The sequence below is a fragment of the Corylus avellana genome, chromosome 3 (genome assembly GCF_965113065.1).
Source record: "Corylus avellana chromosome 3, dhCorAvel1.hap1.2, whole genome shotgun sequence".
Classification (NCBI taxonomy): domain Eukaryota; kingdom Viridiplantae; phylum Streptophyta; class Magnoliopsida; order Fagales; family Betulaceae; genus Corylus; species Corylus avellana.
The window spans coordinates 4269077-4287162 of record NC_142492.1 but is presented as its reverse complement, the minus strand read 5'-3'; the positions used below and the strand labels follow the sequence as shown (position 1 = coordinate 4287162).

Genomic DNA, 18086 nt, shown 5'->3' with positions numbered 1-18086 from the left:
AGGATCATTCATGCAAATCTTCAAAGGTTGCAGCGGCAATACTGCCGTTTGGTTATGTAACGGCGTGAGTAAGAGTTTTTATTTTTATTATTTATTATATTAAATTCAGCTTCAACTTCTACTTGGGACTATTTTACAAAACTACATAACAGCTTCTATACGTAGTTTTCACTACCGCATAGAAGCCGAATCCAAATATATATATATATATATATATATATATATATACACGCTAACAAATTAGGCAAACGAACCAGTTAAACTTTAAACGAGCTAAGCTCACGAGCTAACAAATCGGATAAATGAACCGATTGAACTTTAACGAGCTAAGCTTACGAGCTCCTATTGAGTTTTTTCAAGCGAGTCGAGTATGTATCATTTACTAATCGAGCAAGTTTCTACAATAACGAGCGGGTTTGTACAATATCGAGCTCGAGTTCAAGTTAAACCGAGCAAGTATCGAGCGGGTTGCTAAACAGACTGATTTATTTACAACCCTATTACTGAGAGTTGCATACCATTGATATATATTTGTGATTTTAATTCAAATGATCGTCTTGCAATCATACATTTTGATTCGTGTGGCTAAAGTTGTAAACGAACAAAGCTACCCATGAGCTCACCCAGGCTCAGCTCGATAAAGCTCCACTCGTGAGCAACTCGGTTATTAAATGCGCTTGAGCTCGGCAAAAATTTCTAAGCTTGAGCTCGAACAAGGTTCCCACCCTAGCGAGTCATGCTTGGAAACAAAATGGGACTCGTGTCAAGTTCGAACTCGACAAAAAATTCAACGAGCCAAGCTTGAGCAAGCACTACCCGCTCAAACTCGGTTCGCTTCCACCCCTACCTGTGGCAAAGGAAATATGTATCATTAAATCAAGTAGAAGAAGCTCAAGGCATTCACATGAAAGGAAGAATTGAATATGGCATTAGGTATTATACATATGCAAGTTTCTGAAATGTCTCCACTATATACATTAATCAGTCATGCCAGCCATGATCGACATCACTTTCTCAATCAACAAGAAAGTGGATTTTACTCTCTGACAATTGATTCGAGCAACTACTCATCTTTACCATCCCGGTTCTGGTTGTTTCCAGGCGGTTTACTCCTGACATGGGAAAAGAAGAAGGACAACAAAAAGGGTGCACATCAAAATCTGTTTATGCAGCTCTTATATGACCATACAAATTGAATCAAGCAGCCAATAAGAAAATTTGTCAAAGCGCAAGACTGTTAGTTTTATGTACCTGAGGGGGATCTGTGGATAGAGAACTGGAGCTGGCTTCTACTGGTGCTTCAGAAACTCTTGCTTCTGATTTCTCATTTGAATAACTAGCAAAGAAAAAAAAAATCAATCAATATAAGAGATTGTACATGGCAAAAACATAACCAAGTCCACATACACCTAATATAAGCCAGAAAATTGAAATTCTTGGAAGTAATATTCAGCAGTATCACTACTTTCACTAGAAACACTTGATGACAAATGACAGTTTATGTCATGCAGCTTTATCTTCAAATAGTAGATAAATTACTCTACCCAGTGGAGAGTTCTAGAGTCCGGAACATCCTATCTTTATATATGCATCACATAAAACTTCATATAAGCCAGAAAAACTAAAGCATTGTCTATATGTTTTTTTAGCACTTTTACAGTAAGATGGATCACATAGAATGATTTTTTCTTTATTTTATTTTTTTTTTAGCACTTCATATAAGCCAAAAAAACTTTTTTTTTTTTTTTTCTTTATATATCAAAAAAAATAGAATGATTTTTTCTTAGTACCTATTTAGTTTGCTTTCCATTAACCAGATCTTTTCTAAGAGAAAATACATAATTGATGACAAAGATCTTCAATCTTCAGCGCTTAGTACACGTGAATTCAAAATAATCCATATTAAACACTCACGTTGAGAGTATTGTCACCCATATAAGCTCTACACAGTCCACCCAAAGAAGCCTTTGTTCTACTGGGATCACACCATAGGTAATAAGGTGAGCAAATGGCCAAAGCTTCCACCCTGCCTGCACAATACAACCGACAATAAGATTAGATGCAAGATAAAGTCACCTACATATATATGTCAACCTCAAGTACATGGACTGAGCTCCAACTACATGTTTCACTAAAACTAAATCAACTACCGACAGGACCCAGTATCTGTTAACTTTTTGTGAGAGAAAAATATGAGGTTTGTCTGGAACATGAGGACTAAATCAAAAGCTTGAAAGCAATGTGAATTTGTGTTGACTAGGACAAGACATCTGCACACTTGATCAAGTTTGAAACCTTATTTAGAAGTTAGATGCATTAATGAAAAACAGTATTAACTTATAGACAACCCGTTTATTGTTGATAGACCAAAGTTCCTAACATCATAACACTTTCAATGAAGATTAACTACTTATTTTACTAATTAAAGAATTTAAAATGACTATTCCTGACTATTCCAGCCACCACTGGCAAAAAAGCACAAACAGAGAAGGAAGGAATCAGCTTCAAAGTTTGGCTCTAAACACTCGAGAAGAATGCAAAGATAAGGTAGTAAGAGCAGAAGGTTCACTTACAGTCAGCATGGGCCAGAACGTTGCCTTCAATTCATTAAAAATACTAACTGGGGACTCACGACGCAAAAATCCCAAGGCAGTAAAATAAATGCTATTCCAAGCTGCTGCCCATGCAGTTTGGTCGAAGATTACTTTGACAGGAACCACCCACCAGTCTTGGAACGGAAAAAGCTCCTGGAATCAGAGTAAGCTGTTTCAGTAAACCAAAGAACTATGAAATCCGACTAAAAAGAAAATAAAAATCATAATAATAATCACCTCACAGAACTGGTAATAATAATGAGAAAGGGAGCCATGTAGAGTAAAGCCAACAAGGCCAGATCTGAACATTCGTGCTCGATCAAAATCAAAGAGAGGTTTTCCTTCATAACACTGCAGAATTAAAGAATATAAGTTACATATTAAGAAGTTATGTAAAGGACAATTTGTAACAGAACGAGATTCAGAAGGCATTATTGCACAACATGGACTAACCTGTGCAATCCAATCACCTACAGAGTACACCACTCCACTAATAACCATTTTTGCCAAAACTGGGTTTGTCTTAAGAGCTTCCTCATAAGCAGTCCAGTTGTGTTGAGGTGCGTATCTTAGTATCTCAAAAAGCGTCCAGCCCTAACACAACCAAAAGATAAAAATTAATATCAAGTCCTACAAGATGGACTAGATTAAAACCCTGTTTATCATGCAATGCACAAATAATCGGAAGTTAAAATCATCTAAAGAACCCTTTTAATCTAAAGCATGCACGCACCATAAAGGTTTTGATTTAAATGATTTAAATTTCCCACATAAGCAATCACACTAATAAAGGAACTAATTGGGAAAGGATTTTTATATATTGTTTAGTACTACTTCAGTCAATCTCAGGCAACAGCATCTCTTAAGTCATAAGTGCACAAATCTTTTTGCTTCAACATATCAGCTCATCTTTTCTAACCTTTTCTTGTACCCATAAAACCTTTGATTTACAAGAATTGGGATCATTTCAGAAGAACACAATATCTCATTTTACTTTATTTGTCTTGCTACTAGAAGAACCACCACATTTCCAGCCTTGCAATTCATCCATCTGCATGAGATCATCGCAGACAGGCTCACGCAATGGAATTGGTCCTTCCCAGTCATCCATCTTGTACTGTGATGCATACTTAGTCCAGCTGTTATCCTTATTTCAATTGAGCTTGTTAAAATCAATTATGAAACCCTCCAAAATCAGTTCCCTAATTCACTCATGCCGTTTTAGTTGTACAGAAAGCATCATTTCACTCTTTCCAACCTTATGCATGATCAAACTGAGATGATAGCACAATAGTTAGCTCCTATCCATTGCGACCCAACACCCATCAATCCACTGTAAAGCATCTAAACACAATCCAAAAACTATATTTGCCCAATAAATCTTAGTTATCTAAAACCGGAGTGGCACATTTATATGCATAGTAAACTCGCCACAACTATATTCCCAACAAAAACCCTTAACTATTTCCATTAAGCCCGGTTGACTAGAAACTCAGCAAAAAGAATAAATCAAATTTAACATAAGCACCACACTAGGAAAGAAACTTTCCAAAAAGAGAAAACATTTGAGCATTCTTTAACCAAAAAAAAAAGTACAACTTATTTTTCAATCGATAAACTTTTAGAGAGAAAAGCAACAAGATCCGGAACATAAAACTGTAAGTCTGTAACCGACTACATTTTCCCCGATAGCATCGTTAGCATCAAATCATCAAACATCTCACATCCCAAATTTCAGAAATTTACTACAGAAAACTACAACCACTAAGCTAATAACCCCCAAACAAATGTCACCCAAAAACAAAATAACTTGACGAAAAGGAACAAGAACAAGAAACGATCAGATAGAATCGCAGAGAGACTCACATGCCAGTAGTCCGAATCAATGGTGAGCAATTTGGTGATGGCGAAAGAACCCGCAGCCAAAACTATTGTCGCGTTGATGGTCCTGTCAAAGAGTCTCTCCATTTCCTCATTCTCGCTCTTCCCCACTCCATCACCAACCGAACCCGAAGAAGAAGAAGAAGAAAATCCTTGAAATTCACCAGCCCCTTCGAACGAGAGCCTCCCCTCATGACCTGCAGCGAACCCGCCCACCAAATCTGTCTCCAACCCACCTTCCCTCTCCACCCGGCTCACTACCACGCCCTCTTGCTGGTCCGTAGAGTCCGCGCTCTGTACTGGGATCACGTCCAACTCTTCCACGGATTTTACCGCCCACGACTTCGTTTTCCGCTCGTTTCTCGAGAAAAACGGGGTCTGGGAAAGCTTGAAGTTGGGTCTGAATTTGGGTTTGGGTTTGGACGTAGGAAGGACGACGCTCTGGGGCGACATGGTGTGTAAGGTCGCCATGGCTATGGCCGACTGCGTTGGGAGGAACTGAGCTCAGTTTCGCGGACCGTGTTTCTCCGGGTCCAAACTGTGAGAGCGTGCGAGTTTTTAGATTAGAATGTGTAGTTATGGTGCGTCGTGGTCTATGGTTTTATGTTGTATCCGTGTTGACCTTTCATGTGTTTTATGATTTACGCTAGAGATGATGATTTGGGTTTGAGGATGGAGTGGCTATTCAGCCTATTTGTTTGGGGAGGTGGGTTGTAGGCTTGTTATTGTGAACTGCGATGCAGGTTGTTTCACTTTCCAAAGATTAAATTCTAGATGAGAAACGTGGTCCACAAAAGAGCGGTGGTCGAAAAAATTAAAACTCCTTTTCAATAAGAAAATCACGATCAAAATAAAATACGTAAATATGAATATAATTAAATAGTTGAAGTTGACTTCCTCCAAACACTGCTTAGAGTATTTCTAAGAGTATTTTCAATGGAATAGCCAAATGTTACTTTTATCTAAAATAACTCTTCAAATGTTTAAAAAAACTCTACATTGGATTAGCCAAAAAAAAATGTAAAATAAATATTTAATTGTAAGAGCTAAAAGAAAAGTTAAATGTAGCAGCACTTTTCAAGAGAGCTATTTATTTTTCATTGTTTCTCTCACCTGTTTTCTCTTTTTCCCAAATCTTTTTCTACTTTTACTTTGCATGTTTTCTTTTTTCTAAATTTATTTCCATTTTTCCTCACATATTCTCTTTTTTCCAAAACTTTTCTTACTTTTAATAATATTTTAATAGAATAGATATAAATATAGCTAATCGGATGTAGAGCATTCCCAATGGAGGAGCCATATTTTTATGTAAAATGGCTCCTCAAAACTTATTTTTATCTAATTTAGCTAAGCCATTTTTAAATGTCTCCACATCCGATTAGCTATATTTTTTAAAAAGAAGGTGGAAAAATATTTGGGAAAAAGATAAAGCATGAGAGAGAAACACTAAAAAATAAAATGGCTCCCTTAAAAAGTGCTGCTACATTTAACTTTTTTTTTAGCTCTTCTAATCAAATATCTATTTTACATATATTTTTGGCTCATCCAATGTGGGAGGTTTTTTGAACATTTGAAGAGCTATTCTAGATAAAAGTAACATTTGGCTCTTCCATTGGGAATGCTCTAATGGAAGAGCCAAATGTTACTTTTATCTAGAATAGCTCTTCAAATGTTTAAAAAGCTCCTACATTGGATTAGCCAAAAACAAATGTAAAATAGATATTTAATTGGAAGAGCTAAAAAAAAAAAGACTAAATGTAGCAGCATTTTTCAAGGGAGCTATTTTAGTTTTCATTATTTCTCTCACCTGTTTTCTCTTTTTCCCAAATATTTTCCTACTTTTTCTCTACATTTTCTCTTTTTCTCAAATTTTTTTCCATTTTTCCTCTCACATGTTCTCTTTTTCTCAACACTTTTTTTACTTTTAATAATATTTTTATAGAATAGATAGAAATATAGCTAATCGGATGTAGTGACATTTAAAAATGGTTTAGCTAAATTAGATAAAAGTGAGTTTTGATAAACCATTTTACATAAAAATATGGCTCCTCCATTGTGAATGCTCTTAAAAGATGGCGGTTATATATTATATTATATTTTTATTTTATAATTTTAATGTAATAATTTTTACTTAATTTTTAATTTTTTTTAAAAATCACTTATTCAACATTGTTTATAATTATCATACAATAATTATGAGATGAAAATATAATTTTTTAACATTATTCGTAATTTCGTATTGAAAAGTAAAACGGTCTCAAAGTCAAAGCAACCAATTTTGCAAGGAGTATTATGATTTTATTAAACAAAAAATTGGTTTTTATGGACAAAAATTTCCTTCAAATCAGTTTGGAGAAAATTTCCTCCAACCTAGTTCAACAAGTGCCAACTGCCATATCTCACATATTTTATTTAATATTTTTAACTGTCATTTATCATTAATTTTTGAAAAATCCAATATGTTAAATAATATTTGTCACTTATTAAAATAGGTTGAAGCAAATTTTGAAAATTTGTGTCCTTTTTATAACCAAAAACCGACTTGGTTATTAAGTTATTATGTTTAGGACATGTAGATTTGGCTTAAGCTCTATACATGGTTGGTCGGATTGAACTATTGACTTAACTAAAGCACAATTTAAAGGACATAAATTTCCTCCAAACTAGTATAGAGAAAATATCCTCTAAACCATATAAAATAGTGTCAAGTGTCTATAAACATTTAAAAGGCATATTAAATTTAGTCTAGATTAGTAAACTGTTATTAATGAGGTTAATAATGTAATGTGCATTTTAAATGTTTATAGACACATGGGTTTCAGGATATTTCCTCCGTATGGGTTTGGAGAGAGAGGTTTGATACGGACACAACACAAACCCAACTCATGACCAACTTCTCTCCTACGTGTTAAAAAAAAATTGAATTTTAAACCAAACAAATTGTCTTTTTTATCAAATTTTCATAATCCCAAAATCCTCTCTCTCAATTTTTTTTTTTTAACTGACACGTATGAGAGAAGTTAGCCATAAGTTGGATTTGTATTGTGACTTTAACATTTTCCTTGGAGGAAATTCCTATCCCAATTTAAATGCTTAGAAATTATGCTTAAAAAACAAATGCTTAGAGTCATAAGTTGCACATTGTAATTTTCAACAGAATTCAAGTGTCAAGCCAATGTGAGAGTTATTTGTAACTTGTGTTTATAATTGGGAGTTTTAAGTTATATTCTAAATTATAATAATAATAATAATAATAATAATTAAAATTAAAAAAAAAAAAGAAAAAAAAAAAAGGACCAACTAGATTCTGCCCATGTCCTATTAGCTGTCAGTGGTATCTTTGACCAGAGCGGCGCCCAATAGAAAATGGACTTTGTGGGTCCCCGAATACCAAACTACCATTCCAATTTGGAAGCCCATAAATTATCCACAAATTGTGAGTGTAGGGGGCCCACAACCATGCATACCGTCGGCAACAGCCAACAAGAGGCATGGAAGCCACGCATTTGAGATATCTCGTCTTCTAGCTTCCTACTGATTCCAGATAATTCTGGACACACAATAGTATTTTCGCCGCAATTTATGTGAACCACTCTTATTTTCGAGGTCACGCTTCAAACATGTATGATTTCTTGAAAATCCTGGAACGCAACGAAATGAAAGGTACACGACTTTTCTACTTCCTGTGGTCAAAGTAAAACGCATCTGAAGCACGTTAATGGACTTTTCTTTTCTTTTTCTGAGTGAAACAAATGAAGAAAATCATATGCAGTAGTGTCATATTCTGATCTTATATTTGGAAAATGAGCAGTTCCTATCAAGCCAATAGTTTATAACAAAAACTCATGGGGGCTAAATCACACGTTAGTAATTCACATAGATCGTGTAATTTATCAAATAGACTCATAAAATTGGGCTTTATAAGTAATTATAAAGAAGTTTCAAATTGATTAGTAATTTTGGGGTGTTAGCACATTTTTTCTTAAGCCATTACATATAATAAAAATGATCTTTAAGATAGATCAAAGGAGCAGGCAAAAATGCTGTCAGCAGTACTAGTTTGTAGGGCTTGTGGTAGAAGTTGTACGTTAGTACAACAATTAATACAGATGTTGTGAACTCAAATTCTATTGTTTGCAACAAAAATTTGTAGGTTTTGATTGCAAACTCAGATGGCATCTTAACCCTTATATCCAGTGAATGCAAAGGCTGTGAGTTCAAGATCCCATTATACATATAACATGTCAATAGAAATAAACATGCAGTTGGAAGACAACAATGATCTGCAGTTAACGTGGGCAAGAGAAAAACGAACTGAGGAACATGGCATGCAGTTTAAAAGGTTATGTGATTGCTTAGTTCCTATTCTAGGTGTGGTGGTTGTTGTTTACAAGTTGTTGCTGCTGGTTCCAGCTTGTGTTTGGATCCTCTTTGTACATTGGTAATGTGATAATAAAATGATGAATTCACCCATCCACAAAATAAATACTGAAACAAAACCATCTAGCTTAATTGAAGAGGGAGACATTTAAATTTCCAGCATTTTCCGGCCAACAATGAGTGTACAAAGAAAACAGCATCAATGTTTTGCTATATCAAGTTTTCAAGGTATTGTTATCACATTCCCTTTGATGAAAAAGATAAAGCCAACAAAAAAAATCAATGTTAAGTTGATTGCTTCAAAAAACCAATAATAAATCAAGTATATATTAATCGGTAGAACTGAGACATGTAACTTTACAGGTAAAGTACAAGGATAAGTTAAATGAGTCTCCTCCTTTGTGCAAATGTAATAAATTTCATTCCAGACAACTGATATTCAAATACACAACAAAACTACAAACAAAAACTGGCAATGAGAAACTGGACAAGCCAACCTGCAGCAATAAAATCAGGCTGATGCCATTAAAATGCAGCAAACACAAAGAATGAAAAGTAACCTGCTTGGCAATAGAGTAGATCAACTCTCATTTGGCAATATCAGGCGATCTTGACCTTCCACCAGCTTTGCAGATACAATCACATCTCCGGTTTTTATCTGTGAAAGAATATCTTTCCCAACAGTTGTGTATCTGCATATTGAAACAGTATATAAAGAAATGATGCAACTAGCCATAGGAAACATAGTCATTTTTTCTTTCTTTCTTTTTCTTTTTCTTTTTTTTTTTTTGAAGGAAACTCAAAGTAATTAGTAACAAGAAAAGTCATGAGTTTAAAATCATACCCAAAAACTGAAAATTGCCCTTCATCAAACGACAACCCTCCCAAGCCAGCCTATCAAATGCACGCAGGATATATGCAAATATAAGTTGAAGGAAAAAAAATAATAATGTCAAAGACAGAATACATTAAACACTAGTCTCAAACTTCTGCTTTTTCAATGTTTGTCTTCAAAAGCCTGCGGAATAAAACTTGAATATTAATTCAAACAAAATGTAGGATTAAACTTACATTTCGCTTATCATAACGATAGAAGAAAAACTGATATGGCGATGAGGACTCCTCAGAGACTTCACTATGTGCCATTGCAACTGCTCCGTAAACAGAGAGTGGAAGAACTGGCAATTCTCCGTCCTTTTAAACAGGGAGAAAAAAGCAAAGAAAATAAGAAGAATTACCCACAAGAAAAATCTTGTTGATATAAGACATTGACAAACCTGCACACTTAATGTTGTTCTGTACAAGGGCTCAAATTGCCCAGATGGCATTATCTCTAAAGGAATATTATAACCGCTGTTCTTGTCAAGCCCATTGTCTGAGAGAATAGCTTGGTCGGTACAGCTAAGTTTTGCCCCATCATATGCCCCATCAATTACCTGAGAAATTGTCAATTGATTATCTGTTTCTTTCAGATATTATTTACAGCCCAATAAATTCCAATTCAGATTCACCAAAAAGAAAAATGGAAAAGAGTAAACTTCATGGGCACTATCATGACCAAAAACTTGTATTCAGGTGAGACCAGCATAAGACTAGGAGAATTCCAATCAATAGAAGTTCATTTTTGTCAATATGTTTACATATCCTCAATATGTTGTTTCCCAATAAGCTTGTCAGATCTTCATAACTCACATACTTGCGTCCATAATTTTTTTTCCCTTAAATCTTCTTTTATGCGAGGAAAGAATTTTCCTCTCTATGTAAAACTCGAAACCAAGAAAATGCAATTTTTCAAAAAGGGAAAACCGAATGTATAGCTGGAAAGCATAATAGACCAATAAAAAAAGGATCACCGTACCATCCACGTGTGTGTGGCGCGAGCGCACAGTTGCATGTGTGCTTGCGTGTCTATGTATATAGATAGATATATTTCCCAAGAGTGAAGTGAGACTACCTTACCAGCTTTGCAAAATTTCCTGCTGTTAACGGTGCTGAATATCCATCTACAACAACCTAAATTCACAGGCTTATGATCAGTTGACATTGAATTTATGATCCTAGGAACCAACATCCATTTAACCAAGTACTATGCACCCAACCTTGTGCTGATTCCAATGGTGAATGCCTCAGTCCAGTCAATATGTTGGCCCATAACCCAAAAATATACAAATTTTCTCAATAGTACAGAGATTCGTGACTTTACATGCAAATTGATAATTTTTTTTTTTTTTTTTTGATAAGTGAAAATTATTGTAAAGGCCCATGCAAATTGATAAATTAAGAAGTTGACCATTTACACATTTCTGTACGATCAAAAGTAAATGCCCATACCATGAGTATCCCGTCAACTAGCTCCTTTGCAATCAATGGAACAGCAGACATTAATGTCTTTATGTAGATGAGATGTCACACAATGGCACACTTGAAAAAAACACACACAGACAACTACTCTTAAATCCCAACCCCTTAAATCAATGCACTATAAAAGACAATACAGTTGTCATCAAGCATCTGGTTTAGAGCTAATTATAATCCATGCTTAGACACTATATTTAGATTGCAAATCCTAAGCTCAATGCGTACATGATTCATATTATGATACCCTCTATTCCTAGACATAATTAAAGTCAATAGCAACCAGAGTTAGCAGCCCATGCCTAAGAACATTGTAATCAAATTCAACAACAAAAGTGGAAACTGTTAGGTTTTATGTTGTTGGCAAATTCAGTGCAAAATTTGTTATGTTATAAGCCTAGGTGTAGGGTTAAAGTCGGTATTCAAGTGAGGGTCAAAAACTTGGTTCAAAGTGAAGGAGAAAATAGTTCGTTCGCAACCTTGATCGTATGGCATTCAAACGAGGCAATTTTTCAAAGATTCAAAATGTCAGTCAGAATGCCTAGATCACAAGACCATTCAAAAGGCGTTTGAACGAGAAGATCAAAACACTACAAGATCAAGTTCCTGAATGTCTCGATTGCAATCAAAATCGCAATACCGTTCAAGTGCTCACGACTTTTAAAATTCAATCACCCGAAAGGCTTGATCGCAACTCGCAAGGGTGATTGCACCTGATTTGAACGCAAGCTGAATTACATTGTTCACAAAGGATCACCAAAAGCTCTGATCGCAATCACGTTCGAATTCGATTCGAACGCAATAATCGTTAAGCCAAATCTGAGACTCTCAATCGCAACAATGTTCAAACCCCATTCGGACACCTCATGCGATAAGTTATGAAACCCTAGTCGCCGTTCAAACACGACTTACTCCCATTCGAACATGACAGCCTTAGACTATGTTATATTTTAACCAACTTGATCATTAAACCTCAGTTCTCAATGTCTATGTAAGTCTTATAAGCCGCGTTTTTCACCCTAAGACCATTATTTTGTGTTGAGAGGCCAGAGTTTTGGAGCTACTGCAGTTAAAGACATACGGGTCGTTTGTTGGGTACAAGTTAGGTTTTTACTACAAATGTCTTGTAAATATAAACTGATTGTAATTTTTCTTCAATTGTGGATAAGTTTCCTGGGGTGGCTGTTCCTAGAGTGGTTTTACTTTTGAAAAGTTCTTCAAAAGGTTTCCATGGTGTCACCAAATTCTTGTGCCTACTTTATTTTATGTCTTGTTGGAATTTGGTGATATTCTGTGCGGTTGCAAAATCGAAATTTAAAATCCACCATTTGAAGTCAGACATGTCATTCTTTTTTTAATGTTTGGAAGTTTCCAGCTTTTCTGATTATCCTATAACATATTTCAAAGAGAACTCTCACTTGAGGTTCTCATAGCCTATTCAGCACCAACATCTCAAAAGCAAAGGTGGCACTGCTATGTTAAGCCCCTCAATGGTGTACAAATATTAACAAAGAAGAACAGTATTAGCCAAAATTTATTGATTCACTTACCATTTGAAAAAAAAAAATGATAATTAGTAGTAGGAACTATGAACTTTGGTAAATCTTCTTTATATATCCAAGTCATATAACAATCCTATGCAAGATTACATAATACAATATTTTCATCCCTCTAAAAGTGTAAAATTTAGTATACCTGAATTATGGCAGTCTTTCTTGATTCTCCACCAGCTTCTGGAGAAAATGTTGAACCATCTCCTTTTTCAATTGTAAATTCAACAATTCCTCTCCCATTAAGCCTACAAATCAGAAAAAAAAAAAAAAAGAACACATTTCCTGTTCAAAAAATAGATGCACCAATGCAAAGCCGATTTACCAGAGTGGAGGAAATTTTTCACACCATTTTAGTTCATATGCTTAAATATTTCTAGGAGACATCCAAACAACAAATAAATGTTTTCAAGCATTACATATCGAATATTTTTTTTGAGTAGGATCTCTGCTTATAAGAAACAACCAGCTGGACATAACTCAGCTTCAGAAGGTCAGAACTTACTGGCCAGCTAACCACTGCTATAACTAGCTTGAAAATAAAATTTGTAAAGAATTGTGATCCCAAAATGTTCAGACTAACAAAACTGATTACTAGGAGGAAAAAGAAAGATGTAATGCCAATCAAATGATGAGTTTAGCAAAGAATTCTTGGGTAGATAGACCAAAAATAATGGGGGAAAATATACTTACCCCCGAATTAACACCCTTTTGGCACATGCACTCCTAAACTACCATTTGTGACACTTGACTCCCTCCAACAACCATATAGGTACAAATGAAACCCTCTGTTAGTGATTGGCGTTAAAATGGAGGGAAAAATGAAGCGTGTGACTTTTACATGCAAAATTATGACTTGAAATGCCTAAAATGACCCACCGTTAGAATTTTTTTTTTTTTTTTTTTTTTTTTTTATGTCGGGAAACCTCTCTAAGGCAAGGTCAATAGTTGTAGACATGTAAAAAAAAAAAGATTGAAAAGAATGTAACAAAAAAACTTTAAGAGAAAAGAGAGAGAGAGGTGTTGAGGGGTGGTTCGGTCACCCTAAGGAGCTATGGGGTGGCTCAACCACTTCTTTGGGGGTAGCTGAGCCATTCTCTTAGCCTTGAGAAGTGGTCCAACCACTCCCCTCAACCCTTCTCTTTTTTTTTTTTTCTTTTTTTTTTTTTTTTTTTTAACATGCTTCACCATAGGAAGACAATTTGGAGTCCTGGACTTTCAAGTCCATAGTGCATGCGTGTCACGTGTGCCAATTTCCATCTATTTTAACCCCATCAGCTATTGAAAGGATCCATTTTAACATGCTTGAAGTTCTTATTGTCAAGTGTCACGAATGATAGTTTGGAGGTACATGTACAAAAAGGGTGTCAGTTCAAAGAGGGTGAGAATATTTTCCCCAAAAATAAATTTTTTATTACTCCATTATTTTTTATTTTGCTTTAAATTATTTGTCGTGGATATCGAAAGAAAAAATAAAATAAAAAAAGCAATAAAAAAAAAAGGGATCATCCCAATATCAGACTAGAATGGCACTAGCCACATATTTTTGTGACTCATCAAGGTGGTTAGGATATAGCACCTAAAAATCTCTGGTGAAGACTGACCTTGGAAATTTCAAGTATTGCTTGGGCAATAAAAATGACAAGCCTGGAGCCTGTTACACACAATAGCAAGTTGAGAGTTGGAATGCTTATATTATCATCGTAAGATAAGTAGCTAGTAAAAACAATATTATTCGCCTTTAAGTCAAAAACATTGCAGGTTTCCATTAGCATGGCAGCAGCAACAATTTTAGGAAATTATCTCAAATATCACGCTATGCTTTCCATGAGGCATCTGCTTGTTGAACATACAAATATATTGTGCCTAGATAAAGAGTTAGAAAAATAATCTATGGCTATTGATGAGTTTCAGTTACCTGTAGCAATTCTATCTCTGCAACAGTATCAAGTGAAGATGCAAGGCCTACTGATACTTTATCTGGGTCCTTATCCTTTATAGATTCAAGAAGGGCTCGCAATCCACCCTGGAAAATCAAAGGAACTTTCAATAATATTCTGATAGGTTCTGCACTGAACCGCATCAACCACGAGATGTTATTAATTATCTGAGGTCTTCAAGAGAATTCATGTCCTAGAAGAGATAAGATATGTGAGATTCAGTACTGTATAGTTGAAGCCTTGTCATTTTTCATCTTTCTTTTTTCTGAAAATACGGAAAAACGTTTTTCTTTACCAACCACTAATTGGATTCTAACAATTAACCATGCTGACAAAGTGATTTAATTCCAAATCATGATAAGCATAGCCAAGGGAACTTTGACTTCAAAAAACTTAAACTTCAAATCTTATTCATAACAATGAGATCATAGTTTTTCTTTCTGTTAATTGGTCAACCAACAGTAACAAAATTGTGCTGACAGACTTCTCATAAATTAATATAGCTCCCTTTTCGCCCAAAGTAACTTCACATACCTTCCCGTCAATAAGTGATGCATACAATGTGGAACCCTTTTCCTTCAGGTCTATTGGTACACTTGCCAAAATAGAATCCTTTTCATCCACTGCTATCTAAATATAGGAAAAGACAATGAAAAAGTAAAAATCAGAAGTGATTACATCAGCGTACCATACATATAAATGAACAGAGACAAGAACAAATGCATAATGATAACCAGTGATTCAAATATACAAATAAAAGAGGACATCACATGATTGGAACTCAGGGAAATGACCCATGCCAAACGGTATAAAATATAAACATCAACTTGCAAATTGCAAAGTAAATGTTAACTCAAAAGAAAATGGTTTTTACAGGTACCAGCAACATGTATTGTGCAGACAAAGCAGTAGTTGCAGCCACGTCCCCACGTGCATGGGTTGGAAGGGCTGACACCTCAAAACTTTAAGGACAAATTAAAAAGGGTAGAATGCAAGAAGGAGAAACTCTCATTTTTAAATATTGACTTCGGAAAGAAAAAAAAATCCCGTTTATTTATTGGACCTGGTCAATGAACTGCTCTCTTAAGTTTTGGATGGAAGCAATGCTTATTTAAGATTGCCTCCCTTCTAGAAAGCATTATAATGAAAGAAACCCCCACCCTTCTCACCCCCTCTCCAAAAAAAAAAAGTTAAAAGAAATATATACCTTCAAAGCTTTCTTCACATTCCCCTCCATTGTTCCATATGGCTTTCTCTGTGGAATCCTTAGCAGGTACGAAATATCCTCCAGAGATTCCTAGAAGCAGAGGGAAGATGGTCTGCAAACTGATTACTGTTTAAGTTAAGGGATGATAGAAATTAAGTTCGATCATCAAGAGTAACCTGAATAGCCTTCATGTTTGTATTTGCAGGGATAGCCTTCCTTAAAGCAAGTTCTCCTGTTCTTGGAACCTTCGTATCTGGAGAATAAAGAACCGCTCTTGCAGGAGATATAGAAAAAGAGTCCCAACCAACCAAAGGAAGCGGAGAAAAAATTTGAACAGACATAAGGATTACAGCAATCAGACTCTCGAGCTTCTTTTGTCCAAGTCTGCAAATTGACATGTACAAGTTGGTAGTAAAATCATGCCGGTTTGCCAGTTCCTGCATGATTGATCACCGATTTCAGAAAGTGAAAAGACAAGCGTGGAGAAATATGATTTCATCTTTTCTTCTGGCTTAATTACTATTTTGGCCTTTTCAGTATTCAAGTTGGCCACAAGTGGAAAAATGGTGAATCACCGAGATGATTTTGACTCTCATCATCATTACAAGTAGAAAGGACAAGGACAGAATAGCATGAACTTGAGAACTTGCAAATCATTTGAGTCAACAAATCAACTGTATATAATAATACAAATTAATCCAGTCAGTATACACAATGGTTATCTGGCACCACAATGTGGTATACTGCATTGTGTTTCTCACCATATATTTTATTTCTGGCCAACTTATTAATGAGAAAACAAATGCAAACACATCGAAAACAATAATTCCATTAAGTTAAATCCTCTATGTTGTCTATGATTTTAAAAGAATTGATAGCAACTTACTTGTGAAAAGGCTCTATAGCAGATTTTTTTACATAAATTTTGAATGTGAAAGTTCGTAACAAATGAAAATGAATTGAACTACACTATACAGCGAGATTAAGTCCTGAGTTCAATTGATCAAAGAAACCACTTATACAGCGAGATCATTGTAGGCACAAAGTTCTATTTGAAAGCAGAGAATGGCACTGTCAACAAAAATTGGGCCAACACAAATGTCTGGATGCAATCCTGCTAGTACTATACATTTAAAAAGGCTGGAGAGGACTACATCATCCCATAATGTAAACGAGTTGTAATGTGTGAATTTCATGCACATAATTCGAGATGGAACCGGATTTGTAGCCCTAAAATCCAATACTTGTCTTTGAGAAGCAACCCTCTGAGTAGAATTGCGATTCCATCCAAAATTGTAATTTTTATTTATAAGAAGAAGAAAAACTCATAAAACTCAAGGCAAGAGAAGTTATCTGAAACCAGAACCACCTCCACCACACTAATAGTAGCAAACGCTTAAACTATCAATACACACACTAACACGCACTATGACCAAGCACACCCTAAAGTTGCTTTTGGATTTAAGAATTCGAGTAAAAGGGCTTGGATCCCAATGATTTATCAGAATCCGAACGAACCTCTGAATGATTTTTCTTGGGCAAGCAAGGAATGCTGGAGCGGCCCGGTCTTGCTGGGTCTTTGCTAGGCATTTGATTGGAGCAAAATATAAAATGGGTAGGGAGGGCACTTCGCTTTGGGAGAGAAGGAGTGATGGAGGCATTGAGAGAGAGCTTGTGAGAGATAATGGCTGAAGATAAATGTAACGCCATGAATGGAAGTTGGAAGTTGCAGAGATGTTTTGGCGCGCCTCATCCAGAAAGTCTATCAGGAACACTTTCTATTGGTTTTGCATGTTGTAGAAATTGAAATGACTAGAATAGCCTGATTATTTTTTTCCTTTAGGTAATGAGGAAGAGAAATGCCTGTGGTTTTTAAGGAAGGACCTGGCTTAGGTTTCGTAAAAAAAATTGCAGTAGGATGCTTTGGTTTTATTAACGGTTGGGATTTAATTTCACCTTTTTTTTTTCTTATACAAAATTATGAATTAAATATGGATTATTGATGAAATTATAGCACATACACTATAGTTTTTTAAAACACCTAAGCCAAATTTCATTGCAAATTTTTAGTAGTTTTGGAAGATATTAATGCAATTTTTAGTTTCAGAACATTACAAATTGAGTGTTAATTTGAAAAGGTATGGATATTTTTTCCATTTATTTTTTTAACTCGTATGCA

The 18086-nt window shown here is 35.2% G+C and overlaps 2 protein-coding genes across 7 annotated transcripts; both read right to left on the bottom strand.

Moving 5' to 3' along the window:
• Positions 1-257: 257 nt before the first annotated feature.
• Positions 258-5052, bottom strand: LOC132176238 (Peroxisomal membrane 22 kDa (Mpv17/PMP22) family protein). Of its 2 annotated transcripts, XR_009439503.2 has the most exons (8): positions 4461-5052; positions 3048-3188; positions 2832-2945; positions 2574-2747; positions 1915-2030; positions 1252-1336; positions 943-1112; positions 258-847 (listed from the first exon to the last, which is right to left on the bottom strand). XR_009439503.2 is itself a non-coding variant. In XM_059588384.2 (7 exons), the coding sequence occupies exons 1-7, from the start codon at positions 4944-4946 to the stop codon at positions 1107-1109; spliced, it is 1122 nt and encodes a 373-aa protein (XP_059444367.1). In that variant the 5' UTR covers positions 4947-5052; the 3' UTR covers positions 900-1106. The 2 variants fall into 2 exon arrangements, 1 of the variants encoding a protein (XP_059444367.1); XM_059588384.2 differs by lacking the exon at positions 258-847 and having other exon boundaries at positions 900-1112.
• Positions 5053-8072: 3020 nt separating this feature from the next.
• LOC132175657 (Cyclophilin-like peptidyl-prolyl cis-trans isomerase family protein) lies at positions 8073-17682 on the bottom strand. Of its 5 annotated transcripts, XM_059587670.2 has the most exons (13): positions 17426-17682; positions 16084-16344; positions 15908-15997; positions 15235-15330; positions 14679-14786; positions 14365-14414; positions 12906-13008; positions 10815-10868; positions 10133-10291; positions 9927-10049; positions 9700-9749; positions 9416-9547; positions 8073-8158 (listed from the first exon to the last, which is right to left on the bottom strand). In XM_059587670.2, the coding sequence occupies exons 1-12, from the start codon at positions 17615-17617 to the stop codon at positions 9436-9438; spliced, it is 1398 nt and encodes a 465-aa protein (XP_059443653.1). In that variant the 5' UTR covers positions 17618-17682; the 3' UTR covers positions 8073-8158; positions 9416-9435. The 5 variants fall into 5 exon arrangements, with proteins under 5 accessions (XP_059443653.1, XP_059443652.1, XP_088371011.1 ...); XM_059587669.2 differs by lacking the exon at positions 8073-8158 and having other exon boundaries at positions 9235-9547; XM_088514885.1 differs by lacking the exon at positions 8073-8158 and having other exon boundaries at positions 9235-9561; positions 9701-9749.
• Between the last annotated feature and the right edge of the window lie 404 nt (positions 17683-18086).

What these genes read in the sequence shown, in the direction of transcription:
- LOC132176238 (XM_059588384.2), bottom strand. Translation starts at nt 4,946, where the DNA reads ATGGCGACCTTACACACCATGTCGCCCCAGAGCGTCGTCCTTCCTACG. An exon ending in ATTATTACCAGTTCTGTGAG is followed by an intron (nt 2,748 to 2,831) that starts GTGATTATTATT and finishes CTCTGATTCCAG; the next exon opens with GAGCTTTTTCCGTTCCAAGA. An exon ending in CGTTCTGGCCCATGCTGACT is followed by an intron (nt 2,031 to 2,573) that starts GTAAGTGAACCT and finishes TGTATTGTGCAG; the next exon opens with GCAGGGTGGAAGCTTTGGCC.
- LOC132175657 (XM_088514885.1), bottom strand. Translation starts at nt 17,617, where the DNA reads ATGGCGTTACATTTATCTTCAGCCATTATCTCTCACAAGCTCTCTCTC. An exon ending in CCAAGAAAAATCATTCAGAG is followed by an intron (nt 16,345 to 17,425) that starts GTTCGTTCGGAT and finishes TCAATCATGCAG; the next exon opens with GAACTGGCAAACCGGCATGA. An exon ending in CAATACTTGAAATTTCCAAG is followed by an intron (nt 13,009 to 14,364) that starts GTCAGTCTTCAC and finishes TCTGATTTGTAG; the next exon opens with GCTTAATGGGAGAGGAATTG.